Below are 17,226 nucleotides of genomic sequence, written 5' to 3'. Positions count from 1 at the left end.
ATTTTTAAAGGGAGCTGTTTGGTTGCTAAGCCTGGCACCTTGGGTAAGTCACCCAGCGCAGGGGTTTCCTAATGCAGCCTAAGATTTCACAGACCTGGAGGCAAATGACTTCTGAACGTACAGCTCCCAGACTCCGGGACGTTTCTCATCCTCGCTGTCAAGTAGGGATATCCCGCCCAGCCCAATTGCCCAGAACACTCCCAGTTGGCACCCAATATTTTAGTATAGTGATGAATATAGCACCCTACACTCACTCCAGAAAGTTTGCACAGTACATTATAAGATCACTGTACTAAGCTGTGTCCTCGGGTCTATTTTCATATTTTCATATTTTTTCTTATTTCATATTTTCATCCCTTTTCTTCTTGTCACAGTGGACCTGTCATTACCATCTGTTCAGACCTTTGTGTGTGGGTGGGAGGGGTGAAGGGGATAGCTCCTGATCCTGGCACAGCTTTCAGTAAATGAAATGGTGCCACCTGCTCAGCCCCTCTGTCTTCGTCTCAGGACTGATTAAAACATTCGGTGGGACGGGCTCCCGGCAGAAACACCTCTGGGTTGTATCCAGCAAATCATCACACTCTCTTTGAAAGTGGTCAGCTCTCGGCTTCAAATCACTCAGGGCAGAAACGCAGCCCCCAGGGGGTCGTGAGAGCCCCAAGGCCTGGATGGCTCAGCTATGACACATCCCAGACCCGCCGGGCCAGTGGTTCACTCGTTATCAGAATCCAGTGTGGTCTGGCCCCCTTCCTTCCTGTTGTGTCTTCTCCGTACTGCCTTGGGAATGCTCGGAACCTCCTTGCAGGCTCTCCTCGAGGAGTCCAATCAGGACCCGCCTTGAGGTTGCCCATTTACTCTGGAATTCACTCTCTTCCTTGGAAGTTGGCACTTCTGCCCGTGCTGTGTCCTCTGGCCTTGCTCCCAGGTCGGCCTGTCTTCCTGCGTCTTCCAGGACTACGGATGGGGGCCCGGCAGACTCTGTGTCAAGTGCTCTCCCGACCTTTTCCCACTGCCAGGTAATGAGAGCTTGTGGGGGGCAGCCTCTCAATGCTCTACCCCTGTCCCCACCTGGGTCCATTTGCCCACCACCCTCTCGGTGAACACTTTTCAGGGTGGGCGCCCTTCCTAAGAAAATGCTGAGCAGGGGACAAGAGTCCAGCAGACCCTTCCACCCGACTTGTGTTGGCCTCACGGTACTGCACCCTCTCAGTCTCTCTCCACTTACCTCTTTTGCTCTTGCTGGAGCATCGGGGGAATGCCCCTTATCCTTAGCATTATCTCAGGCATTCCCTTGTGAGGCTTTACCCTTCCTGGTGTGACTCTTAGAAGCCCACACCTCGCCTGTGACATTGAAGGGGAGTACCCCTCTCAAGTTCACCTGGCAAGACCCCCATCCTGAAGCATCACGTGCATTACTGGCTTGGGCCACAAGTACTCCCATCACTGTGTCCTGTTCCCCCAACCAGTTTGTCGTCTTCCCTCCCCCGCCCCTCTAGATTCCATCCAAGATTCGCTTCTTCCCTGGCTACTCAGTTTCATCTCTGATGTTTGTGGTTCCTTCAGCAAACATTGTAGCAACCGCAGGGCTGTCTGGGTCACCCTGCTCTGCTGTTCCTGGAAGGGCCTTGTGCCATCTTGTATTCTCTACTTCACCCTGCCCCCCCCCCCCCAACCCACACTCATGCCAGGCACAGAACCAGATTCAGCTTTCAATAGAGACCTGCCGACATGATCTCACCGTTGTGAGATCAAGCCCGGTGTCAGGTTCTGTGCTGACAGCCTGGAGCCTGCTTGGGATTCTCTCCCTCCTACTCTCTCTGGCCCTCCCCTGCTCTTGTGCACATGCACACTCTCTCTAAATAAATACATACATACATTCATAAACAAACTAACAACAACAAAAAAAAAGACCTGCCGAGGTCAAGGCCAAGTGACAGTGACATCACGAGACTCTCTCCCTGAGACTCCAGACCCCGGAGACCCACCTGCCTCCCTGCGCACCCCAAGCACTAGCCATTGAGGGGCACTGAGGTCGTGGTTCCTTCCTTAAAAATCCCTGTGTCTTACACCTCAGCTTTAACAATAGCTCTTTGGTAAGCCTTGCTAGGAACCAGGCACTATCCTGAACACTTCTTGTAGGTTAACTCCTCTACTCCCTATAACACGGGGAGATAGAAGTACTACCTTAGGTCCATTTTACAGATGAGGAAATTGAGGCAGTTGCCCAAATCCGAACAGATGGTTAGTAGCAGAGCTGGGATTGAAACCCAGGTAACCTGGCTCTAGAGCCCTTGCTGAAAACCGTGATTCTCGTCTGCCTGTCATTTTTATCATGTGCCCCCTCTGTGCCAGCGAATGTTCGGTGGTCAGGGTTTCTCCTGGGTGCCTCAGCCTCCTGGGCCCATCCAGTGAGGTGAGTAGGCTGGAACCGGGCTGGGGGAGGGGCGGCAGCGCCCGGTTCTTGCTGTCTTCTTGCTGTGGACTCCACGGAGCCTTCCAAACTGACATAGCAGCCTGTGCTAATGGTCCTGGAATCCAGGCCTCAGGCGCCCAGGGAAGGTTCTGGGGCCCTGGTGGCCTGAAAGCCCCATCTGGGGGAAGGTGAGGCCATGGACAACAGAGCAGGGATAGGTGCCAGAGGTGGAATAAGAAGAATGGGTCGGGCAGGAAGGCAGGGGGTGCACTGGGGAAGACTGGGGGAGCCCTTGCCTGCTCCTGTTTGCTTTGGACGGAGAAGGCCGCATGCTGTGAGCTGGAGTGTGTCTTGGCAAGAGGCCTCAGTGACAGAGCCTTCTGACCAGGGGAGGCCTGGCTGAGGGTGGGCCGCCTTTCGTTGTTCTTAAAGGCACAGCATAATTAGGGGCAGCCAGCCTTTCCAGTGTCTCTGGTTCCTCTCAGGTAGAAACCTCACATCTGCCCCAAGGTCACGGGAAAGGGATCCAGGGCAGAAGCAGTCCCTTAGGGCCCAGCCCTATGCCAGGTGTGGTGCAGCCAGGTGGGCAGCGTGGTCACCAGTGCCTGGCCAGGCTCCCTTCAGCCCCCTTCCCCTTCTCAGCAGCTCCCCGCCCCCTTCAGGGCTCACAAATCCTCACCCCTTCCCCTTCTCCAAACCACTGCAGGGGAAGAATGCAGAAATGCCTGGACAAAGGGTCCAGAGTCTGAGGCAGGTGTCTGAGGCCTTGGACTGTGCCTCTGCTATTCCTAGCTCCATCCCCCATGCTTCTCTGTCTCGACACCCACACCCTTCGCTTAGGTCTAGGCGTACATTAGCACTCCACAGGTGCTCAGCTCTGCTTTAACTGGTCTCAGACCCCGTGAAGGACCTGGACGAGAGGGGAAGAAAAAGGCAAGCCCTGGAAGTAACCTAAAGGCTGCTGGGCTCTCCCAGACTCCAAACTCTGAATCTCTTCCTGCCTGTTACCCCCTGGGTACTGCCCAGGACTGCTGGGTGGGAGCCCGGCCCCTCCTACAGCACCAGGGCTGTACTTGAGCCCATCTTGTGTGCAGTGCAGGGGGAGGTGGGGAAGAGAGGCTGAAGCCTGACTGTGTCCTCTACAGCGTCCTCATGCCTGGAATGCCCCGCACATACCAGGTGCTCAGAAGGCATTTGGTTATGGAGGACACCGTATGTCTGTGATGTCAGGCAGCCCTATAGGCAGATCATATTATCCTGGTATGATGAGCCTCTACGGAGCCCAGCAACCTGTTCCAGGTCACCAGCAAGGATATGGTGAAGCCAGGATCCAAACCGAGGTCTTGGAAGAGGGACTAAGAAGTGTCCGTGTGCAGAATCCTGGGATGGGCAGGGTCAGGAGGGTGGGGGGAGTCAGGGAAGGCCTCATGGAGGACTATACCTTGAAGAACCGAGTTGGGGGGGACTTCAGAGGGAGAGGAAGGAGCAGGGTCCTCCTCCCCCACCCCCACCAGCTGTTTTGTCCTAGGCTGAGCTGTGACCTCAGAAGACTTTTTATTAACATCCTAATTGTGTGCAGCTGGCCTCCTCTGGCCCTAATGAGCTCATTATCCTCTCTCATTAAGGAGGCCATTGTGGCCTGGTCACCCCGGGGACAGCAGTGGCCTGGGAGTGCCCGTCACTTCCTGCTGCCTTTGGCCAGGCTCAGCCCCCTCCTGGAGACGCTAAGGCCCCATCCCCACCTTCTGTCTGTCCCCACTCTATCTCCTTCACTCTGTCTCTCGGTTTCCTCTCTACCCTTTCCATCCTTCCCCCAATGCCAGCATTGCCAAGCCCCAGTTAGAGTGCCTTTTAGAGGGCTTTGAAACTGGCTCAACAGCCAAAGATTACACTTGGCCTGAAAAGAGGGAGGGTCTGACTTCTGGGCTTGAGCTTTTCCCTCTTGGGGCTGGGGAGCCCCTTCCCCACCTAGGATGGATGGTCTCCCTTCCTGCCCTGAGCTGGAGGTGCTAGCCAGGTTGCCCCCACTCAGCCTCTGGACCATTGTGAAGCGGGTTCTTAGTGAGGCCCACAAGCAGGGTTGGCTGCTGTGACAAGTGACATCGCTGTTCTTTCTGGGCCTTTGCCTCCTGGAGAGGGCTTTTCGTCAGCCTGGCCGAATTACATTCTTCTGGCGCTGTGGAGATGTGGTCCTCACAGAATGAGCAACCAGGCTCAGGCAGCATTCGATGGACTGGCCACCTAGGGACACTCCCAGACATCTCCTCCATGGGGGGGCTTAGCTCCAAAGATCACACCCCAAGCCCCCAGAACGAAGGTTTCTCCTGCACGTCCAGTGTGCGGGGGCTCCTTTCTCAGGGCCCCTCTGCAACAGTTTGTGGCTTCCCACTCCAAACAGTGGGCATGGTGGCTGCTGTCCTGCCCCTGCCAGGGGGCAATCTCAGCTTGAAGGCATGTCGAGTAGGAAGATGGGCTGGAGCGTGCCTGCTGGGCTGCACTGCAGGGGTATGCTCAGCACTCTCCCAGCCAGCCCAGGCCCCTCGGGTTTTCCCCACCATTTCCTGTTCCGAGTTCTCTGTTCCCCACCCGCCTCCTAAATAAGAACCTGCTCCCCTTCTGCCTAGAAACAGGGCTGACTTCTCAGGAAAAGGCCAGGTCTGGCAGCCGGTCGGGACAGCCGTCCCTGTCTGAGCACAGCTGTGGCCACTTGGTCAGTGCAGTGAGAAGTCCTTTAATAAAACCTCACTACATTTTCTCTCCCGAGAACTAAGGCTGAGAGGAAGGCTAACAGAGGCCAGCTTGGAGGTTGGACCCATCTTCCTGGGGACATGAAAAATGTAGAGGTGTCTCAGACTGGTCCCTGGGCATCCGTGAGTGCTGGCCACCTAACCTCCCACATCTGTGGCTTTAGTCCCTCAGTAAAGCTCGTAGCTTCCACTTAGTGGGCACCTACTGTGCCAGAGCCTATTTGTTGCTCCTTATCTTACCCATCCTCACGCTAGCCTGCAAGGCAGATTTTGCAGGTTAAGTCCCTTTCCTGAGGCCACAGAGCGCGGAAGTGGCCGAGGTGGGATTCAGACTCAGATCTTGGGCTCCGGCACTTAGGCTCTCTGCCTGAGTTTCCCCATCTGCCTGGCTGCTTGCTGCAATTTCGGTTCTGCCCTAGAGAACAGCTAAATGTGGTACCTACAGTCTCAACAAGACTAATTCTCCCAAGTGCACCAGCAGCTGTGAATTGTGGGGCCGATGCTCTGGATGCTACCAGGGTTTGGAGATCAGTTGGGGAGGGCTTGCCGAGGCATTAGGACAGCAGAGAGGAAGCTGTAGGACTCTGTCCTGGGAGACCGCGTGAGCTGAAGGACAGGAGCCAGGCTGAAGATAGCCCCAATACATGTGGGGCAAGGAGGGGAACTTTCCCCAGAGATGTCTCCCCTCTGACCCCATTTCCCATCATGCTTGCTATCATAAATTGCATCAGCTAAGGAAAGGTAGCTCCTTGCCTTCTCCTGGAACCCCTGAAGGCAGTCCCCAAACTCCACAGATTGCATGGACACACACACACACACACACACACACAAAACCGTACACATCCAAGTCCATTTACCAAGCTGGACTGAGGATCTCCTGATATACTCTGCGGGCAAAGATACCACCTGGCCACCCGTGGGTGCTGACTGTGTTAGCCGGGGGGAATGCCAAACAACCACCACCAGGTCGATAACAGCTCAAGGTTTTTGACCCTCCTTCTCTGTGCTAGGCCTTAAGCTAAGCTACATACACCTCATTTATGCACTTCAACAAGAACACTTCAGTTATCTGAAGTAATCTCGATTAATTACTCCCTTATCAGGGAGGGGAGACTGAGGCTCAGAAAGGTTTACTAATTTGTCAAAGATCACACAGCTAGGAAGTAGCAAACCAGGACCTGAATTTGTGTCTTTCTGACCCTATATCCCTAATCATCACCCTCTACTTCCAGGGGACCCTCAGTGGTACACATAGACATTTAAGTGCACACAGCCCTGCACCTCTGCTCATAGTGTCCGTACGCAGAGCACACACTCAGCAATACGCATGTACAGGAACATGTGTAACGTAGTGGCATTTGCAGGTACACATTCTCAAGGAGTCACCTCCCCCCTTGTGCATACAGCAGATAAATTCCTTTATCCACTTCTGTGGTAGTTAAGAATATGGTTCCTGGAGCCTGGGTTTGAGGTCAGCTCTGTGTCTAATTGCGATCTATATTTGCCTCAGTTTCCTCATCTGTAAAGTGGGGATGATGATGACACGAACACTTCCCAAGATTCTTGAAGATTAAATAACGTATGTAAAGTTAGGGCCTGACCATAATCATCATCACGTGTAACAAATGTACATACACCTTTGTTCCATGCGCACATGCACCCACATAGATGTGTACATGAGCATACCCCACCTCCCATGCACTGAAAAATACAAAGCCTTGTCCACACCTACCCCCACATGCAGCCCACACACTCAGCCTCTGCAGAAAAGAAGATGCCCCGGGCATTGGAGGTGAGCCTGGGAGCCCCACAGGGCCGGCTGATGACTGAGCCCTCTTGGCAAGCCGGGCCACCCCCAGGGGTTCAGGCTCTAATTGCTCCTTGGTAGAGCAGCAGGGACTTTGGTCGGGAGCCCCGGTTTCAGCAACTGACGTCTGAGGTGCTGGCATTCAGGAGAGGCTTGTCAGCAGCTCTGGGTGGGCGCAGGTCCAGGCAGCCTCCCCCAGAGACCCAGCTGTGTGCCAGGGCTCCTGGGAGGTCTGCGTGGAGCTGAGCTGGGCATCCATGCCCACCTGGGCAGTGTTTGAGCCTGTCCTTTGCTCAGTGGAGGTGCCCACAGCCACGCCAGTGACAAACTCTTCTCTGCAGGGCCTGAGGCAGGAGGGACATGAGAATCTGAGCCACTCAGCCTAGCTCTGCACATTTCTGGGCTGGAGTGGAACCCGGGCCAGTGTTCCCAGCGAATTTGGCAGGGACCCTGGCTCCTGGGGAAAAGGAGAGAGCAGGATGTACACAGGATTCCCAAAGGGTGAAATAAGGGTAGGGGAGATAATACCACCAGCAAAAAAGGGATCTGAGCCCTGGGATTATGAGGCCCTTGGATCCAAGGGGAAAGGCCCATTCAAGGGCTGGTCTCCAATATGGCCATAGGGGGAGAGGGAGAGAACAAGAGATCTGTAGGCTGCTGGACTCACTTTATACCAGATGATGACACAGACAAGCTTGGATGAGACTGATGGAGAAAATCTCCCCCAACCCTAACCCTCCCAGCATCCACAGAGGGGCTTGCCTCCTTTGCCTCTTCTGAGGATGACTTTGGAGCCCAAATTCCAGACATAGAAGGCTTAAAAGACAGTGACCCTGGCCATCCAGGAGACCATCAAGTTGCCTGCTTTTCTAGGAAGGTGTGGACTCACACAAAGGAAGGAGGGAATATTCTCCCAGTGGGGACAGAAGTGATTGTTTCAGAGGCTGGAGTTGTCAGTGGCACACCTTGGTATAGAAAAAGAGGCTGGGAGGGGCTGGACATGGAGGGGTCTTAGCAAATCCTCACCAAGACACATGCTTCCAAACTCCACTGTTCCTCTGGACACATCCCCATGTGTTCCCAATGACAGTAAGATCCCTGGTCCCATCCCAGGCCCATCCTGAGAAACCCTTCCCTGGGAAGCAGAGCTCCCGTTTGAGGGCAAGCCTTCAGGGTACTTCCTTGGCCTGCTCGGATTTGGCATGGCTTTGGGGGGTGGTCAGGTTGATGAGGGTCTTGAGGTATGGGAGCCAAAACCTGTGTGTTTTTGGCATTGGGGCTTGGACCTGGGGATCATGTGAGAGCCTCAGCCTTCAAGACCCTCCCAGAAGTGACTCCAAATTGAGAAGTATGGTGACTGTTCTTTGGGGCTCCTGGAGTTTATCCTGGTGCGCAGAAATTTGGGGGTGGTACTTCTTACCCAGAGTGGCTCGGAGGGCTCTGTCCTCACCTGCTGAGGTCTGTGGTGGCAGGTGGCCAGTGGACTTGAGTTGCAACTCCAGACTTGACTCATGATGGTGGACCTTTAGTCATGAACTTTGGTGGTTTCTGGGTAGGTATGGCATTAGTGAGGACATTCAGTGACTGAAACCCACTCCAGCTCAGTTAAACAGCATAGACAGTCACTGGCTCACTGTAATTAGTCCAACAGGTGGCCTAGCTTGAGCATACCTGGAACCCAGAACTCCAATGGTATGAAGTCTGACTTTCTCCATCTCTAGACTTTGCTGCTGATTTAGTGATTTAACCCTCAGGCCACCTCTTCCCACGTACCCCTGTGATCCCTGGTCTATGTGGTACTTAGTGTTCAGATTGCCCAAGTACCCCTGTCAGTTCTTGAGAAAGCCCCAGAACCATTACAGTGTCCGGGGGGATAACAGATCAGTCCAAAGATGATTGACCAGGTGTGCCCACTCCTGTGGTCAAGGAGGCAGAACCATCTTCATGGTGGAAATCCCTATGAGATGGGGAGTCCTGTTCCGTGACCTCCGGCCAGCCTCTGTGGAAGAGCACCTGGGGATGGTGCTCTTGGCCGAGACTGCTGGGGATCCAGAGAGTGCTCCCCCCGAAGCCGAGAGAAGGGGAAAAGACCCCTGCATGATCATGTCTTCTGGTTTCCTTGGGGCCTCCATTGGCCACAGCCTTGTAAGCAGCCACACCATTGTGGCCGGGGCTTCAGGGAGGATGGTAGTGCTGCTCCAGGGAGCCTGCTCAGTGGCCCAGAATGTACAAGTGGCTGTGGGTGTGATGGCTCACGCCATCCCACTCTGGGAGAGGGAGGGAAGGAGGGAGGAATACATCCACCCTGGGTTCTGGAGGGACGACAGTGACCCAACTGAGGAAGTCCCTTGAGCCAAATAGCTCTGGGCCTTGAGATTCCAGATTCCTCATCCAAGGCTTTTTCCTGTTTGTTACGACTGGTTTTTTTTTTGTTTGTTTGTTTTGTTTTTTTTAAGAGCAGTTTTAGACCTACAGCAAAATTGAACTGAAGATACAGAGGTTTCCCACGTGCTTCCCTCACACATGCACAGCCTCCCCCATCCGAGTGTATACTTGTCATTACTGATGAACCTGCACAGACACATCCAAATCACTCTGATCCATAGTTGACAGTAGGGTTCACTCTTGGTGCCGTGTAGATGAGCGTGTAATGACATGCATCCGTCATTATGGTACTGTGCAGATGTCACCGGGTGTCATGGTCTTTCCAGAGCAGCAGGCACAGCGTTGTGGAACTCCGGAGAGGGTGGGGTGCAGTGGACATTCGAGACTAGATCACAGGCTGTGTGCTATCCCAGGCCCGTCACACCTTGTGGAAGACTTAGGAGGTGGCTCTGGGTGCCGATGTCCTGTGCAATGGTGGCACGGTTTTCCCCTGTCCCTCTCCGTGATCACAGCGGCTCTCAGGCAGCCCCCTCCACTTCCCAACAAGGAGCACCTCGGAGGCTCCCAGTGTCCCCCCTTCTCGGGCAGCTGTTCCCTGCTGTGGGCAGTGACGGGGCCTCCGTGCTGCCCAGGGAAAAGCCCTGGGTCTCTTGACAGGGAACAGTCCATATTTGGAAATGGTGAGCTCTGTCACAGACAGAAAAGAGAACCAGGGCCAGATTGTTTTGGGGGTAGAGAGGGATCGGAATGGGATGGGGGCAAAGACAAGGTCCTGTGAAGAATTCTTTCTAAGATGGGATTGATGGCAGTTAGTGGAGTCCCAAGACCCAGGTGCTCAGAGTACTTGGCTCAGTCAACATTTGTTTAAATGATAAATGAATGAACCAAGGAATGAGAAAGACTCTTCTCATTTGGCCGTGACCACCAAGGGTCACTCAAGGGTGCGGTGCCCACTTAGTATGATTGACACGTCAACATACTTCAGGGTAGCCGTGAGTAGCACCGATGTGCAAATGCCATGGACTGTGATGGAGCCAGGGGCACAGTGACCGTCAGAAGGTGTCTGTGAGGCATTTATCTCTGGATACCTTTGAAAGCAGAGAAGGCAGCTAAACTCCCAGGCACACCAGTAGTCCTAATGGGTTTCAGAGACCCTCAGTGGTCACTGTTTAGCCAGAGCTTCCTTGGCCTCTCCCACAGGGTGATTTCACACATTTGACACATCCTTGTTTCAGTTTTATTGTTAAATTTTTTCATCAAGCATTTGTGTAAGTGTGGATCACCGTCCATCGGGCCCTCCTCTCAGGGAGCGTGTTGGCTGCTTCTTAGTGAGGCACAGGCTTCTCAAGGCTGGACTCAAGCCAGGTGTTTGCCAGGTGCCCAGGCTGCCTGGCTCCATGCCCTGCCCCCACCCCCGCCGCCCAATCCTGCTGGGCTCTCATGACTGCGTTCTCTCTTGTCCCCTCTGCAGGCTGGTGGTTTGTGAGCACCTCTGAGGAGCAGGGCTGGGTCCCTGCCACCTACCTGGAGGCCCAGAATGGTACTCGGGATGACTCAGACATCAACACCTCCAAGACTGGGGAAGGTAAGGGCCTGCAGGTTCAATGCGGAGGGGAAATAATGAGGCATCTGCAGGGTGTGGGCTGCTTCGAGATCCTCAGGGATGGGTACCCACCCCATTCCTGGCCCTTGGAGTGAACCCATTTCCCACTCTTCTCCCTAAAGCCATCAAAATCCCTAAGATGAGTTGGGCCATGTGCCAGACCCTTCCCTTGGGACCCCATCTCACTGAAGCCAGCCCACAAGCTCACCTCCTTTCCCAGGCCTGGCCCTACCTGCCCTGCATGGGGCTCAAATTAGAGGGGAAATTTCCCTGGAGTGTGGATCTCAGGCTTTGGCAACTTTGGGGCAGAGACTGGAAAGAATAGTCTTAGGACTAAATGCCACAGCACCCTTTCCCCATAGAAGCCCTTGGTTCCCCTGGGGACCCCACAGAGACCAACCTTTGCCTCCCTGACCCCACAGTGTGCTCTCTGCTGCAGGGATGAACGCAATGGGCTTTGTGCACACAACTTTTGCTGTGCATGTCTACTCAGAAGTCTCTGCTCTGGATATCTGTTATCCTGGCCAACAGTTCAGACACAGAGAACAAGCCTGCAAGTCATTTCTCAGTGTAGCAAGAACCGCAAGGTGGCTCTTGCACCCCTAGCCCCTCTGATTAGCTCTGGCCTCGTGAAGTTTTCCTGGGATTTTCTCACTGCCCTTCCCCCCTCCCCACCCCCCCAGGCCAGCACTGTCTGTGGACTCAGGTATTCTCCAGAGCAGGCCGCCTGAGCCCAGGGAGTCCGAGCCACCCCCAGTTCCTGTCTGCCTGCTCCTAAGAACTTCTAAACCCTCTGTGTCCCAGCAACAGGAGTGCTTGCCCTAATGGTCAGTGGGGATGGTCCAAATGGGCACGACTGGGAGCCAGGGGGACAGAGGCCTGCCACCCGGGGCTCAGGCCACCTCCAGGCCTGCCCCCCACATACACACCCTCCATTCCATGCTGCCCAGGCCAAAATAAGCAGTCCGCCAAGCGAGTGCCAGCTCCTTATTCATTCTTGCCCTAAATGTCAGTTACTCGGCAGGCGGTTGGAGCCCCACCCTTCCTCCCATGTAAATGCTTTATTTCAGTCCCTTGACTAGGGCTGCAGCCCCTGCAATGCACATCTACCTTGTGACAGGTTTCCAGGGATGAGGCTCCGTCGGGAAGAGTTTGCAGGTTCAGGCTGGGTGCCCGATCCTTCCTGGCTGCTCCCTGAGCCCTGGGGCTGAGCCTGCACCCAGCCTCATCTCTGGTTCCATTGCACCTCTGCAACGGTGGAGGATTTTAGCCCCTGAGCTGGCTCTGGTATAGTTTATCTGCAGTCATCAGGCCTTGCCTCCTACCCAGTTCCATGTTCTGGGGTCATCCCTGAGCCTTTCAGAAACAACAATCCCTAGAGTGTCTAGTGAGGTATTATTCCCTGCCAGGTGTGTGGCCCTGGGACTTTAAAAGCCTTCGCCACCACTCTGGGAGGCACTGTTAAAATCCCCCTTTTCCACATGCAGGAACTGAGGCTTCAAGACATTTAGCTACGTGATTGTCCTCGTAAGGCTTGAGCCTTGGTCGGCCTCCTTTGCCTAGTGGTCTTTACCACTGTGCCCTCTGCCCACCCATGAAGCATTTTGCTTGTAAGCACTTCTGAGAGGGTGTATGTGTGTGGAATTTGAGTCCCGCCTTAAAAGGCTTTGCCAAGAATGTCAGAGCAGAGATGTCGGGAGATGCAGGACAGGACACTGAGTAGGCAGGGAAGTCCCGGGCAGGAAGGAGCCAGGGAGGTGTGTGCACACAGATGGCAGCCTGGTTTGAGGAGAGAGGAGGTGCTTTTGCAGTGCAAGAACAAGCAGTGGCAGGCTGTAGAGGATTTTGACCTTGACAGAGTAAGAATCAGTAAGGCAACCAGTGCAGGCTCTGCATTCAGAAGTGTTCGTGTGTGCATGCATGTGCCTTCAGGGAGACCATCTTTAAAATAGATTCCTCAGCATCCTTTTGATAGGACCTGTGTGCCAGTACCCCTGGCAACATTTGGGCAGCTATGAACTTCATCATCACATCTTGGGCGTCTCTGCCCAACTCAACAGGAGAGCTCAGGGCTCAGCACCCCAGCCCAGGGCCCTGGCATCTGTGGTGTGCCCGAGAGACTATCCCACATTGGTCCCCTCTACTCCAGGCCTATTGCCATCCCATCATAGGTCTCTGATCCCTGATCCCAAAAAGACAATTGTCTGTTTGGGTTTATTTCTATTATCAGGCATTCTGGCATATGCTAGAGTTCTGAAATGTTAGCAGTAGGAGGTAGGAGGGCTGGGGTGGAGGTTGAAGATCCTCTTACCCACTGATGACAATGAGGGCCAAGCCCAACACTGGGAAAGTGCTTTCGTGAACCATTGGGTCCGTTGCCTCTCAGAGGTAGTAGGAAAATGGAGGCCCATAGGGGTGTCACCTCCATGGAGCCCCCAGTTCAGTTTGTGGCAGAGCCAAAACGAGAATCTGGGTCTCTGCCTGTGCCCTTGTGCCCTATAGCCGCTGGCGATGATCTGCCTCTCTCCCTGCTGGGTCTGCATTGGCACCAGCCTCTTATCTGGGCTTTCCCTGTTGTAGGCAGGCCAAGGGTGCAGGGTCAAGGGGGAGGAACATCGTAGGGCCTAGAATCTGGGCTCCAGAGCCAGACCACCTAGATTCATGTGCTGCCCTGACACTTAGGTGTGTGACTCAGAGGGTTTCTTAACCCCCTCGTGCCTCTGTTTTCCCATTTCTAACATGGAGATTGTGCTGACTGCACAGGGCTTTTGTGAGGCTTCAGTGAGATGGTCCATGTGCATGGTTTCAGCTGGGGAAATAACACTTACTGCTGCGGTGGCCCCTGGCCTGAGCATCAGCTGAGGCTTCCTCTGCCCACAGGGAAGCCACCGAACAACCTGCCCGGGAGGTCAGCTGTCAGGGTCCTTCCCAGTCTGGCCTCACACAGGAGATCGTTTCTTTTCCACGTGGCCCGTTCAGTCCCTTGTCTCTGCTCGTGCCAGGGCAGATGTCAGCCCCAGTGACAGATGAGGAAACAGGCTTAGAGAAGAACAGAAGCCTGCCTGCCCCCAGGTGACACAGGCACCCGGCAGCGAGGCCTCAGCTGAATCCATATCTCCAACCTTTGGTCCAGGCCTCCTACTGCCAAGAAGCAGGTCAAATAGGTCACCACCACTCCCTCGAGAAAAGCAAGTACTTCCTAGGAGGCTTTGGTGGGGTTTGGCTCAGGTGTGTCTGGACAGTCTTCCTTTGACTCTGCTGACCTGTCTCCCCCATACTTGAGCAGTCTGACCCCCAGCTTCTGCAGGGGGCCGCTTGGTGCCCCGCAGCCCTGACATGGTGTCTTTCCACCTGGGCATCCTATAGGAAGGCAGAGGGTTTCTGGGGCTGGGCCACAGCAACCAGAGGGCATGGGCTGGATGAGAGGGGCTGCAGCACAGAGAACTGGGCAGCAGGTCCCCTGCTGTCAGAAATCTGATGGGCAGTGTGCAGCAAAGGAGCAGAACCAAGGCCTGCAGCATCCGTCCCCATGCAACATTTCCTAGTGCTCAGCCGCTGGCCAGGCCCTGTGCTAGGCCCCAGAGAGGGCTGAGAGAGCAAAGACAGGTACCCCCAGGGTGATAGGGACAGGGAGCCCCATGGCAGAGGACCCCCACGTCTCTCCTGACACTGTGCCTGGCTCATGGCGGTAGGCTCACAAGCAGGACGTAATGAGTGGGTGGCCGACAGATGGGTGGTGCCGTGGGCCCCATGGCCTCCTGGGAACTGTGACTGCCCAGCCATGGTGGAAGCAGCAGTCTTTCCCTGGGGCTGCCTGGGAGGGCCATCTTTGTGCCGAGTTGGGTCCCAGGACCCTCTTCACCTCTCAGGTGCTGGCATTGTGAGTTCTTAGCCCCTCTCGGTCTTAGGGGTACAACCCACATGGTTTGCCTTTGGTGGAGTTTCCCCCGTGTCAGTGGGCAGATCTGCCCCCATCCAGCAGGTGCATGCTGCTGGCGCTTGGTCCTGGCGATGATGCCCTGGGAGCCTGAACCTTCCCTCCCGCCATCCCCCTCCCTGCCCCATCCCATCTCATCCTCATCTCCATTCTCTCCGCCGGTTCCGTCGGCCGCGTGTTCCATTGCCATCTCCCACACCAGTGTCCAAGAGACGCAAGGCCCATCTGCGGCGTCTGGATCGCCGGTGGACCCTGGGCGGGATGGTCAACAGGCAGCACAGCCGAGGTGACTGTGGGAGCTGGCTTCTCCTGACCCGCAGCTGCCGCCCCTCGCTCTCTCGCTAACACCTCCCTTCCTCTCTGAGCTCTGCTCCTGTCTGCCACTCGGCCTCCTCACCCAGATTCAACAGCTAGACTTTCTCTCACCTTCTGCAGCTGTGGGGTGTTGGGGAGGAGGGCACAGGGGGCTACCTGGGAATTGGGATGACTGGGAGTTGGGGGGCGGCTCTGGCTTCTGCCACCATCCTGGGGATGGGGGTCATGGGATTCCGGATGTGATGTGGGGGCGGCTGGACTAAGAAAGGCCACATTGGCCCTAGAAGCTGCAGATGAGGGGGGTGGGGTGTAAGTCTCTGCACAGGCTGTCCCACTTGCCCCCACTCTTCGGTGCCTGCTTCCTCTGAGAAGGTGCTCCATCAGCCAAAGCTGTTCCAGCAACTACTTAGGGACAGAGTAGGAAGAAGGGCCAGCCCACAACCCTCCTTCTTCAGCTAGCTCCAGGGAAACTAGAAAGGGAACAAAAGCCAGTCCCAGCCTGGTCCCGGGATTCGGCCCCAGCCAGCTCTGAAGGCAGTGACAGGTCCAGCCAGGAGCTTCCAGCATCTTCAGCACTGGCATCAGCACTTTGTGAGGGGCCTGGTCAGGATTCCAGGGAGGCCCCTGGCCAGCCATCCAGGCTGATTGGGAACTAAGACATTTGCGGGTTCAGGGCCTTTCCAGCATCCAGGAGCTTGGGAGTAGGGAGCTTAGGGGCGAGCCTCTGAACAAACCCCTCAACATCTCCAGGGCTCACAGGCCAGCAGAGGTCCGTTTCTCCTGTCTCACCGAGAACAAGGCTGGAAGGGCCTGTGATGAGCACTGGCCTCTCTCCGATAGCAGGGATGCCCCGTGAATATCGGCCCACCCCCACAGCTTGTTCCTGAACAATCTGAGACCATGTTTTGGCACCAGCCCCAAGCCCCAGGCAGCAGCAAGCCTGGACGCTGAGGTGGCCGCCGCCCGTGGCTGGTGCAGCACCACACTCAGAGCACTGGCTGTGGGAGCCCAACTCATCCTGAGGGTGGAACAAGGGTTGGACTCCAAGGTGCAGGGCAGGAGGCCAAGTCATGGAAATGGTGAGAATGAGCTCAAGTGTAAAGCAGGGGCACCCTAGAACTAGGAGGGGTGGAGCAGCTTTGCCGGGGGGCCAGCCTGGGACACTGCCCTGAGCCTTGGCAGCAGAGGAGAGGGGGACGCTGGCCTGGAAAAACTGCAGAGACAAAAGCTTGGCCTTCCCCCACCCCCTCCAGCATCTGCTCCCAACGCCATCCTACACCGAACCCCAAACGCAACTGCGTCTCCATAAGCACACGGACACTTACAAGTGACGAAGCACTACTGCCCGTGCGCAGCAGTACGCTGTCCCCTCTGGCCCCCACGCAGCTGCGCATCCGTGGCCTCTGGCACACAGCCACTACACACGTAATACCGCTCGTGCAGCCAACGTAGAACATTCCACATATGCATTTACAGTCGCAGATGCTTCAGCTGCTCTGGACACATCGTACGTCTGCTTCTGACCACCGAGGACACACATAGCTTCCTATACGGTCTCATACGTAGCCCCTCACACTGCATGGGCACAGGCAGCGGACTCGGAGTTACACGCATGCAGTGGTATATGTGGACATGCGTTCCCAGCCAGATGCACGACTCTGTGGACATCCATACGTGTACAAATATGTGAATGAGGACAAGCCCACTTTTCTCTCCCTCCCCTTCTCCCTCCCTCTCTCCCTCCCTCTCTCTCTCCCTCTCTCTCTCTCTCTCTCTCTCTCTCTCTCTCTCTCTCTAAGAGACCTAAACAGCATTATTTCCCAGTCTCAGCCCTAAGTTAAGTCAGGACTAAGTTAAATCAGGCAGCCAAGAAAAACTTGCAGAAAGCTGGCTGGGAGAAAGTAGTGGAGCCAATGGGGGGAAACAGGCAGTGGGTCATATATAACTAGACAAGAGAGAAGCAGTGCTTCCCCGGGGCCTCCACTCCCCAGCCCCTCCGCCAACCAGGCCTTTGGAATC

At 55.3% G+C, this 17,226-nt stretch overlaps 1 protein-coding gene across 7 annotated transcripts in view; it reads left to right on the top strand.

Annotated features, from left to right (window-relative positions):
* Nucleotides 1-17,226, top strand: part of SH3PXD2A (SH3 and PX domains 2A) — a 242,582-nt gene that overhangs the window by 202,646 nt on the left and 22,710 nt on the right. For 5 of the 7 annotated variants that reach the window (XM_047824947.1, XM_047824948.1, XM_047824951.1 and 2 more), the window contains 2 exons: nt 10,824-10,937; nt 15,095-15,178. In XM_047824947.1, coding sequence (XP_047680903.1) covers nt 10,824-10,937; nt 15,095-15,178 — 198 coding nt within the window. The remainder of the gene's footprint in view (nt 1-10,823; nt 10,938-15,094; nt 15,179-17,226) is intronic. The other 2 variants (XM_047824949.1, XM_047824953.1) reach the window with 1 other exon arrangement.

Source organism: Prionailurus viverrinus, chromosome D2 (genome assembly GCF_022837055.1).
Source record: "Prionailurus viverrinus isolate Anna chromosome D2, UM_Priviv_1.0, whole genome shotgun sequence".
NCBI classification, from domain to species: domain Eukaryota; kingdom Metazoa; phylum Chordata; class Mammalia; order Carnivora; family Felidae; genus Prionailurus; species Prionailurus viverrinus.
The sequence above is the reverse complement of the archived record's forward strand: the minus strand, read 5'-3'. Positions and strand labels throughout refer to the sequence as shown.